This window comes from Hypanus sabinus, chromosome 29, assembly GCF_030144855.1.
Source record: "Hypanus sabinus isolate sHypSab1 chromosome 29, sHypSab1.hap1, whole genome shotgun sequence".
In the NCBI taxonomy this organism is placed as follows: Eukaryota; Metazoa; Chordata; class Chondrichthyes; order Myliobatiformes; family Dasyatidae; genus Hypanus; species Hypanus sabinus.
Genome location: NC_082734.1, coordinates 22,492,429 through 22,514,741, shown reverse-complemented (window position 1 = coordinate 22,514,741; position 22,313 = coordinate 22,492,429). Strand labels below are relative to the sequence as shown.

General features: G+C 42.6%; 1 protein-coding gene across 3 annotated transcripts in view; it reads right to left on the bottom strand.

The window, feature by feature from the left end:
* The window catches only part of pold1 (polymerase (DNA directed), delta 1, catalytic subunit), a 247,573-nt gene that overhangs the window by 146,572 nt on the left and 78,688 nt on the right, over nucleotides 1-22,313 (bottom strand). For all 3 annotated transcript variants that reach the window (XM_059953951.1, XM_059953950.1, XM_059953952.1), the window contains exons 16-17: nucleotides 21,692-21,805; nucleotides 19,301-19,448 (exon numbers count right to left, since the gene is read on the bottom strand). In XM_059953951.1, coding sequence (XP_059809934.1) covers nucleotides 19,301-19,448; nucleotides 21,692-21,805 — 262 coding nt within the window. The remainder of the gene's footprint in view (nucleotides 1-19,300; nucleotides 19,449-21,691; nucleotides 21,806-22,313) is intronic.

Here is a 22,313-nt window from a genome sequence, read left to right as displayed (position 1 = left end):
GTCTAAAAGCTGCATCGCACCTATTCTGATCATCAAATCCCCTGCCCTGCTGATCACTAAAAATCTCCCTGAAGGTCTCTAACTGGAACTCAAAATTAGACTGCTTGGTGTTAACGAATACAAAGTTATTTTGACATTTGCTATTGTTGTGGCAATAACATAGATCATTAAGTACGTTCTACGGAGCAGACCTGTACAAAGATCTGCCATGTGACCACACTCTAACCTTGTTTCCTTACAGTACCTGATATCAGAACCAGAATCAAGTTTACTGACCCTAACATATGTTGTGAAATTTGTTTTTTTTTTGCAATAGGAATATAATGCAATACATAAAAAATTACATTATGATAGGCAATAAACAACAGTGCAAGAAGAGTAAATAAGCAACACATAAACGAAAGGATCCTAATGAAGGGTTTCGGCCCTAAATGTCAACTGTTTACTCTTCTGACCTGCTGGGAGTATTGTGTGTGCATTGCTCTGGACTTCTAGGATCTCTTGTGTTTGTGTTCATGGACTATTCAGAAATCTGATGGCGGAGGAGAAGAATCCTGAACTGTTGAGTGTGGAGCTTCAGGCCCCTGCACCTCCCCCCAATGGTAGTAACAAGAAGGCGTGTCCTGGATGGTGAAGGTCCTCCATAATGGATGCTGTCCTCTGAAGAAATCATCTTTTGAAGATTCCATGGTAGACAATTCCATGGTAACATTTAACAAGGCCTGACTGCAGATCACCCATCCCCAAACACAAGAAAATAGGAACAGGTGTGAATCATCAGGCTCTGCTAGTCCGTCCAATCAATTAACAGGATCATGGAGATTGACAGTGGCATCACCACTTTTCTGTGCCATTGTTCCCAACCCCCTCCTCCCCAAATCCCTAATCTTTCAATATTCATCCACCTCCACTTGAAATATTTCTAACGATCAAGCTCCCTTCATGGAACTCAAGAGATCCACCACCACAGGAGAAATTCCTATGCCCCTCAGTTTTAAATGACCAGCCCTTTATCTTGTACCCAAATCCTCTTCAAGACTCTCCCACTGGCAAAAACCCCATGAAGCTCTCTGCATATCTAATCTTTGAATAAGGTTACCTCAGTTCTTCAAAACTTCAAGGAATATAGGCTCAAGTGACTTGATCTCTTTTGGTAGGACAACCTTTCATCTTGGGAACTAGCCTGGTAGATCTCCTCTATACTATCTCCAACATCACTGCAGACTGTCCCTGGATTACGAAGGGGCTCCATTCTTGAGAACCATTGGAACCCAGGTTTAGAAAGTTACAAATGAACAGTTAAGTGTGTAGGTATGGATCATGCACTGCTTTAACAGAAAAGCAAACAGGCACGGGAAGAGTGGCCACTTGACCTGCTGAGTTCCCTGACTGAACAAATCACCCCCATACAGACCTCCGAACAGCCAGCACAGCAGCTCAAACCACTGATTCTTGCCGAAAATATCACCTCCTTCTATGGCAGCACACAGCTGCAGGGTCAGACTCTGACCACACTAGCTAACTCAAAATTATTTGGTTCGTATCACATTCACTTGTCAGAAAGACAGGGAAGCTTAACTCTTCAAAGAATTTTTTAAAATTCACTGGAAATTTTAGTAAAGTCAAAAATTTGCAAGTCAAGGCCCATTTTCTCATTCATACATAGAGATGTCCATAAATCAGACTCTTACTACCCATGAAGGACATGTATACCTTTTTTTTAATGTAAAGAAACTACAAAGGGATTCGATGTGGAACTTCACCAACACTCCATACAATTACAGCAAAAACTCCCTTTCTAGACTCCGACCTTTTGCGATGAAGGCTAAATTGCCATTTACTCTGAGTACTTATTGGACCTGCCTGCTGGTTTATTGTGATACATGCAGTACAGCACCAATTCACTCCGTAACTTCAACTCCCCCATTGTCTCACTTAATTTGTCTAGAGCTTAATTTGATTATCTGCCTTTGGAGTTCTCTGACCAAAGTGCATGATCTCAAACTGCCCTGCATTAAACTCCATTTGCAGGAATTTTGCTCATTCACTCAACCTACATCCTGTGCAAAATTACATAATCCTTATAACAAGCCTCCCCCCCACCCCAACCCATTTTTTCCTCACCAGTAATCTGGAAATCTTATACTGTTCAGAATTGGATTTAGCATCAGCAGCATATTTACCGTTTTGAGGCAGAAGTACAGTGCAAGGCATAAAAATTACTAAAGATACAAAAAAATTAATTAATAGTGTCAAAAGAGGAATAGTGAGGTGTTGTTCATCAGCTATTCAGAAATCTGAAGGTCAAGGGGTACGAGCTGATCCTAAAACTGTGGCCTTTCAGGCTTCTGTACCTCCATCCTGATGGCAGAAATGAGAAGAGGGCATGTCCTAGAGGGTGGGGGTCCGTAACAATGGATGCTGCCTTCCTGAGGCATTGTCTCTTGAGGATGTCTTTGATGGTATGTAGGATTGTGCCCGTAATGGAGCTGCTGGCCAAGTCTACAGCCTATTTTGATTCTGTGGATTGGAGCCTCCGGATTGGAGAGGTAGCAATGCAACCAGTCAAAATACTCTCCATCGTACATTGACAGAAATTTGTCAGCCTTTGGTGATATATCAAATCTCTTCAAACTCCTGAAGAATGAAGAAGAGCCACTGGCATGCCTTCTTCCTGAGTGCAATACTGTGTTTTGGCCCAGGATAGACCGTCTAGATGTTGATTCCTGCTCCCAGGAGCTTGAAACTTCTCACACTTTCCCCATCACTGACTACATCGATGAGGACTGGTATGTGTTCTCCTGACTTCCCCTTTCTGAAGTTCATAATCAATTCCTTGGCCTTGATGTTCAGTGCAAGGTTGATGTGACACTATTCAAGCAGCTAACCTATCTGGCTCCTGTACATCTCCTTCCTCCTGGTCATTAATGTAAACAGCAAATCATCTGGGGTGGTGGTAGAGGCAGATACACAAGTGACATTTAAGAAACTCCTAGATAGGCACGTAGATTATAGTAAAATGGAGGCTATGTAGGATGGAATAGTGAGATTAATCTCAGAGGTTAAAAGCTCAGTAAAAATTTCTGGGACGAAGGGCCTGTACCATTCTATGTTCTACACCAGAAGTGGCTATACATCTAAAAAGAGATCTGGGGCAGAGAGGAAAAAAATAATACCAACAACTTGTACAAGATGAGATGTAGCCAATCTCTAGACAAGATTTGGCTAGTCTGCTGCATGAATCAAAGTTCCAGTTATCAGCTGCTTTTCAAAACTTCATCCAAGTGAAAGTCAAGCCCAGCTGTACAATGGGGCGAGATACTTGCCTGAACAAATGTTAACAGAAGTACCATATTTCTATCAATGTGGCAATGATTCATCACTGAAGAGTTAAATTCTCAAGTTGTGACACTCAAGTGGTGCGATGCTTTAACAGTTCCCATCCCAAAGACAGACAAGAATCTTCTATCACACATGGCTGTGGTTTATTTTGCTAAGTTATACTAACCTCATGCTGTGGAGGGCACCCTGTAAATGTGCCTGTGTTTCATACCTGTCCCATTCACAACTTTAGTTTAAGAATATTGCACAGTTTTTATCTACCTGTTTCATGTTAAAAAAATTACACATTTCCACATATTATGAAGAACACATTGTAAAAAATCATTTGTGCTTAAGTCATTGTTATCCTGTGTAAAGATGAAAATCTATTTATTTTTCAGCTCAGTGCAAGCTTGTCACTTATCAGAATCTTGCAGTGAGATATTTATTTTAAAAAATCTCTTGCACAATTTACAACGATCTGATGACATTGTCCATTATGTTTTTAACAGAACTTTGCAACAGCCTGAACCATGCCTGAACAGCTGCGGCATTATATTACAGACCATTTCAAAATGGTCATTACAAATATTCATTACAAAATGTAAACACGAGGAAATCTGCAGATGCTGGAAATTCAAGCAACACACACACACAAAATGCTGGTAGAACACAGCAGGCCAGGCAGCATCTATAGGGAGAAGCACTGGTGACATTTCAGGCCGAGACCCTTCGTCAGGACTAACTGAAAGGAAAGATAGTAAGAGATTTTAAAGTATATTTAGTTTTTTTTTTCCTCTCTCTCTGTCCATGACTCTGCCTGTTCTCCATCTCCCTCTGGTGCTCCCTCCCCCCTCCCATCCCATGATCCTTTCCCTTCTCCAGCTCTGTATCCCTTTTGCCAATCACCTTTCCAGCTCTTAGCTTCATCCCAACCCCTCTGGTCTTCTTCTATCATTTCGCATTTCCCCCTCCCCCTCCTACTTTCAAATCTCTTACCATCTTTCCTTTCAGTTAGTCCTGACGAAGGGTCTCGGCCTGAAACGTCGACAGTGCTTCTCCCTATAGACGCTGCCTGGCCTGCTGTGTTCCACCAGCATTTTGTGTGTGTGTTGATTACAAAATGTAGTTGGGTCCAAAATTTTGGATTCCAAAATGTTTCCCTCTGAAACACTTGGTTTTGGTCCTACTTGACAGATAGTTGTGTTGGACAGTTGGCCAAGGAGGGGGAATGAAGGACTTGACCCAAGATGAAAGTAATACTACATCGGCTAAAGCGTTAGAAAACTATCCACAAGGATCGATGAACATCAACCGGCTGTGAAGCAGCATGACCAACTCTTCCGAGTTTCTATCCATGAAGATAGACGGGCACAAATTTGACTGGACATCTGTGACTGTCAAGGTGCAGGCATGCATGCGGCTGCAAGAGAATTCCTAGAAGCGTGGTTTTCCACAAACTCTGTAAACATGAATTCCTCCCCACAACAAAACAGAATTTCTGAAATTGCGTCCAATCTGCTGATTGAAAAGTATATAAAAGTCAAGCATTCGGAGGACACACCACTACCAACAGTGCACTGACGATGCTTCCTCGCATGGTAACAAAACATTTGCAAGTAAATTGCCGAGATCAGTGAATAACTCAACCCTCTAAAAATGTCCCTAATGAATCACCCTCAACCAGCACTCCTGCAGTGCATCCCTGATGTAAACAACACTCTGTAAAAACCTCCTATACCTCTGACATTCCTCCACTCACCTTAAAAAGATGTCCTCTGGTACTAACCATTGTTGTCCTGGGAAAAAGTTACCGGCTGCCCACTCTACGACTCTCATAATCTTGTACATCTCTATCAAGTCACTTCTCACCCTCCTTCACTCCAACAAGAAAAGTCCTAGTTCATTTAATCTGTACTCACAAGACATGTTCTCTAGTCCAGGCAGCATCCTGGTAAATCTCCTCTGCACCCTTTCTAAAGCTTCCACATCCTTCCTATAACAAGGTGACCAGAACTGAATACAATATTCTAAGTGTGATCTAACCAGAGTTTTATAAAGCTGAAAGATTACTTCAAAGTTCCTGAACTCAGTCACTGACTAGCGAAGGCCAACACAGATATGCCTTCTTCACTACCATATCCACTTGTGCAGCAACTATGAGGGATCCCGAGATCTCTCTGTTCCTCCACACCAAATCCTCTGATCAACCTAGTACTCTGCCTTCAAGTACCCCTGTATGTTTCAAGATAGAAAGAGTAATCTGAGACGTTCGGAGGGTGGTTAAATATACCACTGATGTAGAACATCTTACCCTGTTCAGCACAATTTTTGCTCAACTTAATTGCAACCTCATTGATGTTCTCCCTCCATGAAAATTTCACAAGTCATCGGAAAATAGCTGCCTTCTCCCTACTTACATAAACATGTTCTCAGTTTTTTTTTAACTTATTTGTACAAATTAGCTTTTACACACTTTGTTCTACTGTGAATGCCTACAAGGAAATGAATCTCAGGGTAGCATATGGTGACATATCAGTACTTCGCTAATAAATTTACTTTGAACTTTGAAAACAAACTTTAATGCTCATATACATACTGCCAGAGAATCACAAAGATTAAAGGTTGGGATGGTGCACAGAGTCAGGACCAACTCCATATAAGAGCAACCTAACTAGCTCCACTCTCCCAATTTCCATAGTTCAGCCAATTCCAAATATTTATTCAGTTCCTACTTTAATGATAGGATTGCATCCACTTTATCACTTCCTTCAAAGTGTTTTCTAGATTCAAACCACATTCTTTGTTAGAAAGTTTCTAAATGATAGATTTAGTCCCTTAGCTGTTGCGATTTTAAACAGTTCCATTCAATTACCTCTTAAGCACACACTCTTCCGGGAAGAAGTCCATTAACTTCTTTGTTCTATTCATAGTCTGTTCTCCTATGACTCAATCAAGTAAATCTCTTCTGCCCCTCCATAAAGCCCTTAACATTTTCCTGAAGTGCAGCATCCAGAATTGATCATAATATTCTAGTTGTGGCCAAACCAACAATTTGTAAAGAGTCATCATAAATTTATTTACAAAATGCCAGAGGAGATTAGGCCTTGGTGAAGCACCTCAGCCTGAACATCGACTGTTTATTCCTCTCCATAGACGGTGCCTAATTGCTGAGTTCCTCCAGCGTTGCCAATGTGACCATGCATTTCAAGAATCTGCAGAATCTTATGTTTATAACTTCAGTATCCTATACAGCTTTATAATTAATTTTTCTAACCTGCTCAACACACACAGAAAGCTGGAGGAACTCAGTAAGTCAAGCAGCATCTATAGAGGGAAATCGCATTCTGGTTGAGGTTAAATCAGGTTTTAATTTTATACCCCAAGCAGATCTCAGTTACTCCTCACAATAGCAGAGGTAGACAGAACACTGATTAACTTGTGCCAAGTACCTGGTCAGTCACCCATTAAGCCTGCACCAGATTCTGCTGGTGGATGAGTTCTTGCAGCCAGTTGGGGACATGGAAGGAAGTTGGTGGCCCATTTGGGTACATTTACAAGTTAGGTGAGTTGAAGAAGGGGATTTAAATGAGATGGGGGGGGGAGTAATTAAGGAAGTCTCTGTGCTTGAGCAACACATACAAAAAGCTGTAGGAACTCAGCAGGTCAGGCTGCATTAATGGAGTGGAATTTTGGGCCAAGGTCCTTCACATCGTCGACTGGTTATTCCCCTTCAAATATGCTGCTCGACCTGCTGAGTTCCTCCAGCATTTTGTGTGTGTTGCACAAGGTTCCCAACACAAGCAGAATTTCGTGTTTATGGTTTCAAGCTGCTCAACCAATTTCATGAATTTACATGTAGTTTCCCACAGCTCCCTGCAATCTCAAACCACATTAAGCACTATGTGCAATTAATTTATTCTTGTCGCATGTACCGAAATACCATGAAACATGTTGTTTTGTATGCAATCCTTTACAGACCATTTCATCACCAACTAGGAAATACAATATATTAGATTAATTTTTCCTTCGGGGATAAGCAATAAAATTTATATACATCTAATCTAAATTTATCTAATACATATTGCTTCTGCTAGTTCTTCTATGAGAATGACATACGTGCATTTCTTGGTGCTAATTTTCACCTGCTCATCACTTCCACCAATTTAAATCCTCCATCTTTCTCACAGTGTACTATGGTTTCATGTTTGGCGTCAAATGCAAATTTGGAAACTGCACAACAAATCATCAATATACTTTAAGAAAAACAGCGGTCCCTATAACTAGCTCCTAGGGACACCACTATGTGAATCAAGTTCAGATTTATTATCACCGACTTAGGCAATATGAAATTTGTTGTTTTGCTGCAGCAGTACAAAGACAAACCCAATATAAATTACAAAACAAATAAATAGTACAAAAATAAGGAATAATAATGGAGGCTCTGCAATTGGTGAATCAAGCTCTCTCTGTTTATCTTGTTGGTAGAGGAGAGCTTGTTGCTGACTCTCGAGTTGGAACACTCGAGGGGAAAAAGCAACATGACATACTTCATCATCGCAAATCAGTGAGGTGCTTTGTTATGCCTCCACTCTCGCTGTGAAGGGGGGAGGGCACTTCTCTTTCCCTTTATCAGGGAGAGGGAGAGTGAGCGAGCCTGTGGTACATCGATCTGTCAGGGGAATGACTGGCTTCTGTTGTATGGCTGATCATGGTTTTTCTTGGGTGCTTTGCTATTGCTTGCTTGGTGGGTGGAGGGTGCTGATTCTTCTTTTGTGATAGTGGGTGGGGGTGGGGAAAGGCCTTTGCTTTGCTGCTGCTTTTGCATGGGAAGGGGGAGTGGGGGGTTCGAACGTTTTGACCGTCATTCATTCTTTGGGGCACTCTTCTGTTTTATGGATGTCTGCAAAGAACAAGAATTTCAGTCTGTATATTGCATACATTTCTCTGATATTAAATGGAACTACTGAATTATTGATTCATGGACCATTCAAATTTCTGACGGCGAAGAGGAAGACATTATTTCCAAATTGTTGAGTTTGAGGTTCAAACTGTGAGATACATCTTCTCCCTGATGATAGTAACAAGAGGCTGAAAAGTCATGGAAGGCGAGAGTCCTTGGTGAAGCGTGCCATCATCTTGTTGCACCACCTCATGAAGACGCACTCAATAGTAAGAAAGGTTGTGCTTGTGATGGAGTTGGCCGAGTCCATGATCCTCTGCAGCCTCATGTAATGCAACAATTCAGATTGCTCTCGCCGCACATCTATAGATATTTAGAGGAGTCTTTGGCGACATACCAAATCTCAGTTCCAAAGTAGATCTGCTAGCAGGCTCTGTGTGCTGGACCCAGGATAAATCCTTTAACTCAAAGTTACTCACCCTTTCTGCTGTTGACCCCTCAAATGAAGAATGGTGTGTGTTCTCCCCTCCCAACTCTCCACAACCAATTCTTTGGTCTTGCTGATGCCAAGTGTGAGGTTGTTGTGAAGCCGATCATCCAGCCAAACTATCTCAGAGCTGTATGCCTCCTTGTCACCATCTGAAATTCCACCAACAAGGGTGTCACTAGCAAATTTATAGATAGCTGTGCTGAGCTATGTAGTCAAGTGTGTGAAAAGCATAGAGCAGATTAAGCCTGCATCCTAGAGGTGTACATGTTTTGATCATCAGTGAGGAGATGTTGTTACTGATCCATTCTCCCAATACCTTTCAAGGTAAAAGAAACCACTCAGTGCCTCTGATAAGACACAAGAGATTCTGTGGATGCTAGAACACATGAATGACGCACACAAAATACTGGAGGAACTTCTGGCTTTTCCCCCTTCCTTTCCAGTCCTTTTGAGGGGTCTTTGCCTGAAATGCCAGATGTTCATTTCCCTCCATGGATGCTGCCTGACCTGCTGAGTTTCTCCAGTATTTTGCAACAAGTCTCTTGATATTTGTATCTTAGCCTATTTTCAGTGACATAAACATGCTATAGAGGACATGCACGGATGTCAGGCTGGCAAGCACTGTGGATGAGGACCAGCAAGGGATGAAGGCTGGTGGCCCACTGGGTCAGCTAGTACTCCTAGGCTGGCTGGACCCGAGATCAGATTTCCACGTGAGCAGGAGGCACAAGAGCTGGTGACCTTCTAGGTACACCATTTGGCAGGACTGAAGTTCACATCCTGTCACCGGTGGGTCCTGAGTTCAGGGTCCCATCACTGGCTGGTCCAGAGATCAAAACCTGGAGTTCAGGGTCCTTATCAACCAAACATCTCGGGGCTGATACCAAAGATCGAAGCTGAAGGTCAATTGGAATTCTGAAAGCTGATTGTCGAAGTCCTGGAACTATGAATCTGAAGTCCACAAGATAAGTCAGAGGCCCTTTGTGCACATCCACTGCGCTGGAGGGCTTGGAGGCCTGTCCCGAGGTTGGAGAACTTTCTATGTGGGTGGTAGGGAGGAAAGGGGCTTCTTTATTGCTGTTGTTTTGTTGCCTGTTGTGTTGTGTTGTTCTGTCAAGCACCGTGGCATGCTACGTTGGTGCAGGAATATGTGGTGACAATTGCAAGCTGACAATACATCCCTGGGTGTGTTGCTTCCCTATACAAACGATGTTCTTCAATGTGATAAATAATCTGAATCTTCTAACTACACTATTTCACCCTTTTTAATTCCAAGTCTCTTCTGTTATGTCACTTTTTTGGAAGTTTAAATACCCAAGCCACAAAAATCCTCTCCAATACATTGATTATATATACCACAGCTGTTCAAAAGTTTTGGCAATCTTTATTTAGTGAGAAGCATGTGAATGCTGTAATTTTCTTCCTATCGCTGCAACAGTATCTGTAAAGCAACTGCTTCCCTTTAACATTTTCAGTTTTTAATCATCTGCCAAGAAGAAAAATACCACGGTATTATTTTGGTTCTCTTTCACAATTGCACACAGAATCAAAGTACTATTTTCTGAGGCTTATTCCTCTTTCTTCTCCTACTCCATGGCGTTGCACATTGCTCAAGTTTGGAAAAAGATATTGGAATATTTGTTAGTGCTATTTCATATCCAAACGATGCAAATTTTTGCAAGACTTGGATTGCCCACCTCCCCAGTTATCACCCCTCAACCATCAGGCTCTTCAAACAGAGAGGATAACCACTCCGCCCAACACTGAGCGGCTTCCACAACCGAAAGACTCACTTTGAAGGACACTGCAACAAAGATTCTATGATTTCAAGTCTCTGACGTGCAGGCTGCCTTCAGGAGGGCAAACCCATGGAAAGCATCCAGACTGCACGGTCCTTGCCCACGGACTAAAGACCTGTACTTATCGGCTGGCTGGTGTGCTCACAGATCTTTAGCCTTTCGCTTCAGCAGTGTGTGGTGCTCACCTGCTTCAAACAGGCTTCAGTTATGCCGGTGCTCAAGAAAAGCACGGTGACCTGCCTCGATGACTATTGCCCAGTAACACTTGCAGGTGATGAAACACATCGGCTCCTGCCTGAGAGACAATTTGGATACGCTCCAATTTGCTTACCGAAGCAAAAGGTCCACAGCAGATGCCATCTCATTGGCTCTTCACTCAACCCTGGAACATCTGGACAGCAAAGATACATACATCAGGATGCTCTTTATCGACTACAGCTCAGCATTCCATACCATCATCCCTTCAAAACTAATCAATAAGCTCCAAGACCTTGGCCTCAATACCTCATTGTGCAATTGGATTCTGGATTTTCTCACTTGTAGACTCTAGTCAGTTCAAATTAGCAACAAAAGGGATCCAAGATGGCGGCGCAACGCAGCTTGCAGCGGCCACTCCAGAACTGATTATCTGTTATTTGTGAAGTGGGGTGCCCTGTGCAATCATAGTCGATTGAAAGCGGACATGGAAGCATGGACAAACATCAGGAAATCTCCAGGAAGACCTTCTTTGTTGCTGCTGCTGCTGTGGGGTCTGGGACTCTGCTGGGAAGAACAGGCCCCCAATCCTCGGGGTCGTGTTGCCGACGGCCATTGGTGGGGCTGTCTTAATACACTCGGCAGAGGATGGTACTCGGAGAAGCTGTGCCGGAGGGGATGGTCGTCGGTTTAGAGGTTCGACGGACTCAGATCGCTGTCGGTGTGTGCTGCGTCTGCGAGGTTGGTTCCAACGGAGCTTCCATTGTGTGCTGCGTCTGCGAGGCTGAGTCAGGCGGCGCCTTGGAAGTCCATAGTGGGGGTACTCCTTTCTGCTGCCGGCGTGGGATGGCGAGTCTGTCGGGACCCTGGGGACTTTTGGAAACTCTGGTGATTTCTTTTGAACTTAGTCCTTTAACATCTTGGACTATTTTTACTGTGCCCATAGTCCGTTTTTTATCAATTATGCTATTGTTTGCACTGTTGTAACTATATATTGTAATTATGTGGTTTTGTTTTTGGTCTTGTTTGTCTGGTGGATTTGGAGCTCCTTTCCGGGGAACGCACTAAGACGGTAGCACAATATTAATACGCAGCAGCCTCTCCAGACTCTGGATCGGGGATTGCCAAACATTATGTGGATTTTCTGGTGTAGTCTGTTTTGTCATGTGCTTTTGTGATATCATTCTGGAGTAACGTTATTTCATTTTTTAACTGCATTGCACCTGTGGTTTCTAAGTGACAATAAACTGAATCTGAATCTGAATATCTCCTCAACGATCTCCATCAGCACAGGTGTACCACAAGGCTGTGTGATTAGCCCCCTGCTCTACTCACTTTTTAGACTTATTACTGCGTGGCTACACACAGCCCCAACGCCATGTTCAAGTTTGATGATGGACACTGTTGACCGGAGAATTAGCATATAGGAGGGAAATTGAAAATCTGGCTGAGTGGTGCCACAACAACAACCTCTCACTCAATGTCAGCAAGACCAAGAACTGATTATTGACCAGGAGGAGGAAACCAGAAGTCCATGAGCCAGTCATCAGAGGATCTGAGGTGGAGAGGGAATACCCAAAGCCTGGACTGACATCTTACTGCCCTATTGTCCTGTTTATTATTTATTGTAATGCCTGCACTGTTTTGTGCATTTTATACAGTCCTGGGTAGGCCTGTAGTCTAGTGTAGTTTTTTTCTGTGTTGCTTTTTTTTTCAAAAACGTAGTTCAGTCTAGTTTTTGTACTGTGTCATGTAACACCATGGTCCTGAAAAAACGTTGTCTCATTTTTACTACGTACTGTACCAGCAGTCATGGTCGAAATGATAATAACAGTGACTTGACTTGAAAGCAACTCCTAGGTGATACGATATCAGAGGACCAGTCCTGGGCCCAGCCCACAAGTACAATATGAAGAAAGCACCATAGCACCTCTACTTCCTTAGTAATTTGCAAGATTTGGCACGACATCCAAAACTCTGACAAACTTCTATGGATGTGCAGAGAACAGTATATTGACTTGCTACACCACCACCTGGTATAGAAACACCAATGTCCTTGAATGGAAAATCCAACAAAAAGTAGTGGATACAGCGCAGTCCATCACGGGTAAAGCCCTCTCCAATATTGAGCACATCTACATGAACTGCTGTTGTTGGAAAGCAGCGTCCATCACCAAGGATCCCTACAACCCAGGACATGCTCTCTTCTTGCTGCTGCCATCAGGAAGAAGGTACAGGAGCCTCAGGACTCACACCACCATGTTTAGGAATAGTTATTACCCCTCAACCATCAGACTCTTGAACAAAAGGGGATAACTTCACTTGCCCCATCATTGAAATGTTCCCACAACCAATGGAACATGAACATCGTTGCTCTCATATTCTCGACACTTAATGCTATTTATTTATATTTGCACTTGCACAGTTTGTTGTCTTCTGCACTCTGGCTGAACGCCCAAGTTGGGTGGTCTTTCATCAATTCTGTTATAGCTATTATTCTATAGATTTAGAGTATGCCCACAAGAAAATGAATCTCAGGGTTGTATATTGTAACATATATGTATTTTGATAATAAATTTACATTGAACTCCTGTGCTGGATACATTGCTTGCTTGTTTATTTAATGTTTTGTTCTCTTTCTTTTTTTTGTATTTACGGTCTGGTGTCTTTTGCACCAGACAGTTGGTGCAGTTTTTTTTATTGATTGTTATGTTTTTTTTAATGTTTTCTGTGGATGCCCGCAAGAAATTGACACTGGCAGCTCTTCCCCAATGTCTCAGCACAATTACGATCAAGAAAGGAGAGCAGCTTCTTGGGCGTTAACACCTCTAAGGATCTATCCTGTGCCCCATGGACCTGTAACCTTGATGCCAAGGTGCATCCATGGTGCTGAGATTTTGGATACAGGTGTGCTCCACTTTTGGAACGTTTGATTTACGACAATTCGCTGTTACGGAAGACTTCCATTAGTACCTGTTTTCGCTAACCAAAGAGGATTTTCGCTTTTATGAAAAAAAAAGACGCCCGCTTTATACGTGTGCTTACCCCGAGAAAGACTACAATGACCGTGAAGCCTTGTGCGGGCAGTTGTTTGCACATGTGTGTATGTGCGTATGCATGTATGTGTCGATTTTTTTTTCTCCAAATTGATTTTGGCTTGCTGCCTTCCCAAGTTTAATAAGTGAAACTACATTGTACTTACAATATTTTTACTTTATATAGGGTGTATCATTCCTGCTTTTACTACATGTTCGTGTTATTTTAGGTTTTGTGTGTTATTTGCTTTGATTTGGTAGATTTTTTTTGGGTCTGGGAACGCTCAAAAAATTTTCCCATATAAATTAATGGTAATTGCTTCTTCACTTTACGACATTTTGGATTACAAACGGTTTCATAGGAACACTCTACCTTCGGATAGCGGGGGAAACCTGTATCACTAAAGGGCAGCAAAACATTCTGCAGAGGGAGGATGAACACAGAGCAGTACAACACAGGAAAAGGCCTTTAGCCCACTTTGTCCTTGTCAACCAAGATAGCAATACAAACTAATCCCACCTCCCCATTTGTGGTCAACATCCCTCCACGTTCATGTGTTTGAACAAATGCTGGCTATCAAAATCTGTGAGGATCTATCCTGACCCCAACATATTGATCCAATTAATTATAAAGGCAGCACACAGCAGCTACATTTCATTAAATAGCATCCATTAAGGACCCTCACTAGGATATGACCCGATCTCAATTACTAGCATTGGGGAGGAGGTACAAGAGCCTGAAGGCCCACACTCAACGTTTTAGGAATAGATTCTTCTCCTCCGTCATCAGATTTCTGAAAGGTCCATGAAATTTTGAACACTATCTCACTATTTTGCTCTCTTTTTGCAGTACTTATTTATTTTATATATTTCTAATTATAACTTACAGCCTTTTTTTGCACTTTACTGCTGCCACAAAAACAACAAATTTCACAACCTGATTCTAATTCTGGTTCATTCCAACTGTGAAGGAAGGCAGGGTCCAAGAAAGTAGTCTTGTGGTGGAAGAGCTGCCAGTGGAGCTAACAAGAGGGAGAGAGAGAGTTCAAGTGACGCAGGGCAGAGTATCGGCACGGAGCACTTTAAAATTTTAAACAAGTTTAAGACCCTTTGCAGTTTCTGTGGGTTGGAGGAGTTGGTGTTCCATCTTTACAGTAGATACAAAGCAATGTAGGAACTGTCATCTACAACATGCCCTCTTCTCAATTCTACCATTAAGGAGGAGGTATAGAAGCCTGAAGACCCACACTCAATGATTCAGGAACAGCTTCTTGCCCTCCCTCATCAGATTTCTAAATAGTCTATAAACACTAGCTCATTATTTTGGTCTCTTTTCCACTGCTTATTTATCTTTTATATTTCTTTTGCATCTTTTTCTCCCCAGGTATTGCACTGTACTGCTGCTGCAAAACAACAAATTTCATGACGCACTATATGTCAATGATAATAAACCGGATTCTAAATGATTCTGAAGAACTCCTTGCCACAGGGAAAGCTGACTTAATTACCAGCCACTCTGCAGTGAGTATGAGAAGTACACACATAATTCACTCAATAGCTAATGAAGCATTATCAGCAATTCACTCTTCCTTCCACCCACCTTTATGTCGGCAGCAGTGATGCCCAACTTTTCCCCATCCCTAACATCAGGTGGCAGGTCACCTGTGCAGCAACCAAATTATAAATGAGAGGAGCTGTCAACTATTGGAAGCAGGAGGCTGACAGGATCAGTTCTGTTCAAAATCCCTTTTCTGAAACGCTCTCTGGAACAGCAAACACTCACAACTTTTTATAAATGCGCAGTAGACAGCATCCTATCACGCTGCTTCACTGTGTGGTATGGAGACTGCACTGCGGGTGACAGGAAGGCTCTACAACGAGTACCTAAAATGGCCCGACGCTTCACCGGCACCTGCCGACCCACCATAAAGGACATATATACAGAAAAGTGTGGAAAAAAGGTCAGAAACTGCACAAAATATTCCACTCTCCTTTATGAACTGCTTGTCCCAATTCCAGAGAAGAGGCTACACAGCACCCATGCCAGGACCACCAGACACAAAAACAGTTACTTCCCCCAAGTCGTCAGGATGATCGACACCTCCACCCATTAACCCAACCCAACACCATTAAATAGTCTATATTCTGACTGGCAGGGTGTCCCTACCAAAGGAGGTGTAAGGCGCTCCTTCCCTCCGCTAGCCTGCAGGTCAACCATGGCAAAGGTGTAGCACCCGTTCACCCTCCCCCGGATCAGGGTCACGTAAAGTAATGGGAGCAGGTCTTAGGAGCAGCTGGTGAATGTCACAAGTCCTAGTTATACCACCACTGACGCCAGGCAATCTCTGAAGAGTACTGATAATGGCTGGGGTCACCCATCTTGTAAAGACACTGCCCAGAAGGTAGCAATGGCAAACGACTTCTGCAGAAAAATTTGCCAACCATGATAACCTACATCATACGACATGGCATACAATGAATGAATGAACGTACTTTATGCACATACAATCAGTCTATGTACATAAACTAATCTTATGCATATATACGGCCAGTTACTTGTACATTGTGTTTTATAGGTTTGTTCATTTATTATGTATTAATAGTGCGGGTTTTTTGTGTTCATTTTGCTAATTCTGTTTTGTATGCTGCAGCAGATTAGACAATAGACAATAGGTGCAGAAGTAGACCATTCGGCCCTTCGAGCCTGCACCGCCATTTTGAGATCATGGCTGATCATCTACTATCAATACCCGGTTCCTGCCTTGTCCCCATATCCCTTGATTCCCCTACCCATAAGATACCTATCTAGCTCCTTCTTAAAAGCATCCAGAGAATTGGCCTCCACTACTTTCCGAGGCAGTGCACTTCAGACCCCCACAGCTCTCTGGGAGAAGAAGTTTTTCCTTAACTCCGTCCTAAATGACCTACCCCTTATTCTCAAACCATGCCCTCGGGTACTGGACTCTCCCAGCATCTGGAACATATTTCCTGCCTCTATCTTGTCCAATCCCTTAATAATCTTATATGTTTCAATCAGATCCCCTCTCAAGCTCCTTAATTCCAGCGTGTACAAGCCCAGTCTCTCTAACCTCTCTGCGTAAGACAGTCCAGATATCCCAGGAATTAACCTCGTGAATCTACGCTGCACTCCCTCTACAGCCAGGATGTCCTTCCTTAACCCTGGAGACCAAAACTGTACACAATACTCCAGGTGTGGTCTCACCAGGGCTCTGTACAAATGCAAGAGGATTTCCTTGCTCTTGTACTCAATTCCCTTTGTAATAAAGGCCAACATTCCATTAGCCTTCTTCACTGCCTGCTGCACTTGCTCATTCACCTTCAGTGACTGATGAACAAGGACTCCTAGATCTCTTTATATTTCTCCCTTACCTAACTCTACACCATTCAGATAATAATCTGCATTCCTGTTCTTACTCCCAAAGTGGATAACCTCACACTTATTCACATTAAACGTCATCTGCCAAGTATCTGCCCACTCACCTAGCCTATCCAAGTCACCCTGAATTCTCCTAACATCCTCATCACGTCACACTGCCACCCAGCTTAGTATCATCAGCAAATTTGCTGATGTTATTCTCAATACCTTCACCTACATCGTTGACGTAAATTGTAAACAGCTGTGGTCCCAATACCGAGCCCTGTGGTACCCCACTAGTCACCACCTGCCATTCCGAGAAACACCCATTCACCGCTACCCTTTGCTTTCTATCTGCCAACCAGTTTTCTATCCATGTCAATGTCTTCCCCCCGATGCCCTGAGCTTTGATTTTACCCACCAATCTCCTATGTGGGACCTTATCAAATGCCTTCTGAAAATCGAGGTACACTACATCCACTGGATCTCCCCCATCTAACTTCCTGGTTACATCCTCGAAAAACTTCAACAGATTAGTCAAGCATGATTTACCCTTGGTAAATCCTTGCTGGCTCGGCCCAATCCTATCACTGCTATCTAGATATGCCACTATTTCATCCTTAATAATGGACTCTAGCATCTTTCCTACCACCGATGTCAGGCTGACAGGTCGATAGTTCTGTTTTCTCCCTCCTTCCTTTCTTAAAAAGTGGGATAACAGTAGCCATTCTCCAATCCTCAGGAACTGATCCTGAATCTAAGGAACATTGGAAAATGATTACCAAAGCATCCGCAATTTCCAGGGCCACCTCCTTTAGTACCCTAGGATGCAGACCATCTGGACCTGGGGATTTGTCAGCCTTCAGTCCCATCAGTCTACTCATCACCGTTTCCTAATGTCAATCTGTTTCATTTCCTCTGTTACCCTATGTCCTTGGCCCATCCATACATCTAGGAGATTGCTTGTGTCCTCCTTAGTGAAAACAGATCTAAAGTACTCATTAAATTCTTCTGCCATTTCTCTGTTTCCCATAATAATTTCACCCAATTCATTCTTCAAGGGCCCAATATTGTTCTTAACTAACTTCTTTCTCTTCACATACCTAAAAAAGCTTTTGCTATCTTCCTTTATATTCCTGGCTAGCTTGCGTTCGTACTTCATTTTTTCCTCCCCGTATTGCCTTTTTAGTTAAGTTCTGTTGTTCCTTAAAAACTTCCCAATCATCTGTCCTCCCACTCACCTTAGCTCTGTCATACTTCCTTTTTTTTAATGCTATGCAATCTCTGACTTCCTTTGTCAACCACTGTGGCCCCTTTCCCCCCTTTGAATCCTTACTTCTCTGGGGGATGAACTGATTTTGCACCTTGTGCATTATTCCCAAGAATACCTGCCATTGCTGTTCCACTATCTTTTATGCTAGGCTATCCGTCCAGTCAACTTTGGCCAGCTCCTCCCTCATGGCTCCAGAGTTTCCCCTGTTCATCTGCAACACTGACACCTCCGAGCTGCCCTTATCCTTCTCAAATTGCTCTTCTCTAAATTGATCATATACTATCAATACCCGGTTCCTGCCTTGTCCCCATATCCCTCGATTCCCCTATCCATAAGATACCTATCTAGCTCCTTCTTGAAAGCATCCAGAGAATTGGCCTCCACTGCCTTCCAAGGCAGTGCATTCCAGACCCCCACAACTCTCAGGGAGAAGTTTTTCCTTAACTCTGTCCTAAATGACCTACCCCTTATTCTCAAGATTCAAAGCAACAATCATTTCTTTCTCCTTTAACTCGTATCATGAAGAATGACAACTAACAATCTTGAACCTGGAAGTGCAAATTAATGTCAGTCTTTGACTCAGTCTTCCCGTGTTTACGATAACTTGTCAAAACTAAGTAAATTCATCCACAAACTTGCTTGGGCAGATCCTTCCTGACTTACCGATCCTGCTCTATAACTGTGTTACAAATGTTCAAGTTGAATAAAGGGTCCCCCCAACCTTATGAATTCTTACATCTGAATTAACATGCAAATATTCAGCTAAAATTTGACAACTGAGTGAATCAAATAGCTTGCAGAAATAACACTGAACCTGGCATAGAAGTTAAAGCTATTCGCCCACAAGTTTTATTTTGTGGAATCACGGAGACAGGCTTGAGGAGGAAGACGGGAATGCTGTGACTCACCTGAGAGATTTCCAGGCAAGGTAGCTTGCCAACTTGAGCTCCAGTGAAACCATACACTGAATTTGCACTCACTTTCAGTGCTAGCTGCCGACCATCAAGCACTTTCTGTTTGAATGGGTCTGTCTCTTTCTTTAGTTCCGCCTTTGCCCTTGGGAATGAGAAGAAGGTGAAACGATTGGTTGAAACACAAAACTTTCCTCAGGATGGTTGTCACTACAAGAATACTATACATCCTTCTAGCTGATGATGGTTTGTTTGAACCTCGTCCCAGATCAACAAACTGAAAATGTTACTTATTATGAAAATCTTGTAAAGTGCACCCACAAGTCTCCAAAACATTCAGTATTAGAACATAGACTATGTTCTGATACTGAATGTGTTTAGAGACTTGTGAGTTTCCACAACTTAATTATACACTCAGTGGCCACTTTATTGGGTGCTTCCTGAATGTATATTTGCATTAATGAGGTGTACAGGAGATTCCTAATAAATTGGGCACCGAGCGGCCAGTTAATTGCTAACCTCACCCAAAGAACCAACCAAGTGTAATGAAAAATTAAAAGATAAATTGGAAGGCACAAAGAACAGCACAAACAGGAACAGGACTAATTAAGTGCCTGACTAACCCCTTCTGCCTACATGATGCTCGCATCCCTCCATTCTCTGCATGTTCACATTTCTCTCTTCGATCTATTGTATCTACATATCACCCCACTCCAGGCACCCACCGCTATCCGTGTAAAAAAAAAGCTGGCCCTGCGTATCTCCTTTGAACTTGCTTCCCCTCACCTTAAACGTATGCCCTTCAGAATTAGGCATTTTGACCCTGGGCAAAGGTACAGGCTCATAATTCTAAAATAAGGAAGATCTGTTCCACAGAACTTGAGGGAAAAAATGGAGACCAGTGGGGGGGGGGAGGAATCATTTCCTTCACAACAAGAACCTCCCCAGCCCAAAGCGTCAACTGTTTATTCATTTCCATGGATGCTGCCCGACTTGCTAGGTTCCTCCAGCATTTTGTGTGTGATCACTGCTTGTTTCGCTTCCTTTTCACCTACCACCATGACAAGCCGAGTTATACTTGGACATGACCCAAGACAGGCATCAATCCCTTAACAGAAATTATCTCAATAGGCCCTGGTCTCAATAAGTAAGGATCAAATCAGAAGTACACCATCAAAAAGTGATATTTTGTGTATTACACAGGTTTAGGCCCAGTTTCTCCCCCCAAGTGTCTAAGCTGTTTAAAGAAAAAGATTACCCATCCCAAATACACAGGACATTAATTGCCAAGCAATGCCCTTGGAAAAGGGAAGAAATAAGCACGGATTTTTTCACGGATAAAGGATAACATTATGGAGTGACAAGTAAGCTGTGCTGTATACCCAGCAACATAGAAGCGAGGGAAGATTTGGTAGAACAGTTTAAGAGCTTGAACAAATAAAGAGAAACTACTTCTAATAGCATAACCACTGATTTAATGTGCAAGGAATCTGCTACATTTCAGAAATATTGTTACTTTAGTCATGTATTTACTCCATTCCCCACTTGCTCCAAAAAAAAAAGTGAAAATCCAAGGGAGTTCATGTTAATTTATTACTCCTACAGAATACACAGAGTTGGGATTTTTATAATCTACAGTAGACAACATGAACATAGTGAAGACTACTAGGTTAACTAGTTTTGAAACCGGTTTATTTTATTAGACTGGTTTAGAAGAATGAAGAAACCTACAGAATATTGAAGGGCCAAGAGGAGAGTGGATGTGGAGAGGATGTTTCCTATAATGAGAGAGTCGAGCACCAGGGGCACAGTCTCAGGGTAGAAGAACGTCCCTTTAGAATAGAGATGAGGAAAAATTTCTTTAGCCACTGGATGGTGAACCTGTGGAATCCGTTGCCACAGATGACTGTGGAGGCCAAGTCATTGGGTATATTTAAAAACGCAAACACGAGGAAATCTGCAGAAGCTGGAAATTCAAGCAACACACACAATTTGCTGGTGGACCACAGCCGAGGCCCAAAACATCCACCGTACTTCTTCCTATAGATGCTGCCTGGGCTGCTGCGTTCCACCAGTATTTTGTGTGTGTTGGGTATATTTAAAGCAGAGTTTGATAGGTTATTGATTGGTTTGGGGGGGGGGGGGGGGGGGTGAAAGGTTACAGAGAGAAGCCAGGAGAATCAGGTTCAAAGGGAAAACAAATCATCCATGATCAAATGACAGAGCAGACAGAATGGGCCAAAAAGCCTAATTCTGATCCTAGATCTCATGTTCTTGATGAAAACTGAAGGACTGTCATGTTAACCATGGGCAGACTTGATTCCATTTTCTTTACTCATGGTTTCAAATTGTCCACGAATTAGGCATTTTTTCTTCTGTTGTACTCACTTTTTCCTTGCAGACAGAAGGCTTTCCAGTATTTCTGGAAGCAGACCTTTTCTCACTGATGCCTTGACAAACTGATCCCCTGTCGGAGTCTTAATGAACTGGTCCGAAGAAAAACTTTGAAGGAGAGAAAAATGAAAGAGGAGAAAGTAAAACCACAACACATTCAAATAAATCTCCATTAAAGAAAAGCAAGCTTCAAACCCTTACACATATAATTGAATGCCTGAGTGTTTGGGATTGGGGGATTTAGCTAAATAAATTTACTATATAGCTCCCCAATGGCTGAGGGTGTTCCATACAAACACTGCAGGGCCGGACACATACCTGGTCGGGTGCTGAGGAATTGTGCGGCCCAGCTAACAGAAGTCTTAATGGACACCTTTAACATCTCTTAGCAATAATCCACTGCCCCTACAAGCTTCAAGGCAACCAATATCAGTGCCCCAACAGAGGTACAATAACCAGCATAAACAATAACTGCCCAGTTGTGCTGACCTCGATAATCATATACGGTGCTTTGGAAAAGCATTCAACCCCCACAACTATTTTTACATTTTACTGTCACATTTTCTAAATTTAAAATATACTGAAATAGGGTTTTTTGAGCCTATCTGCAAACTTT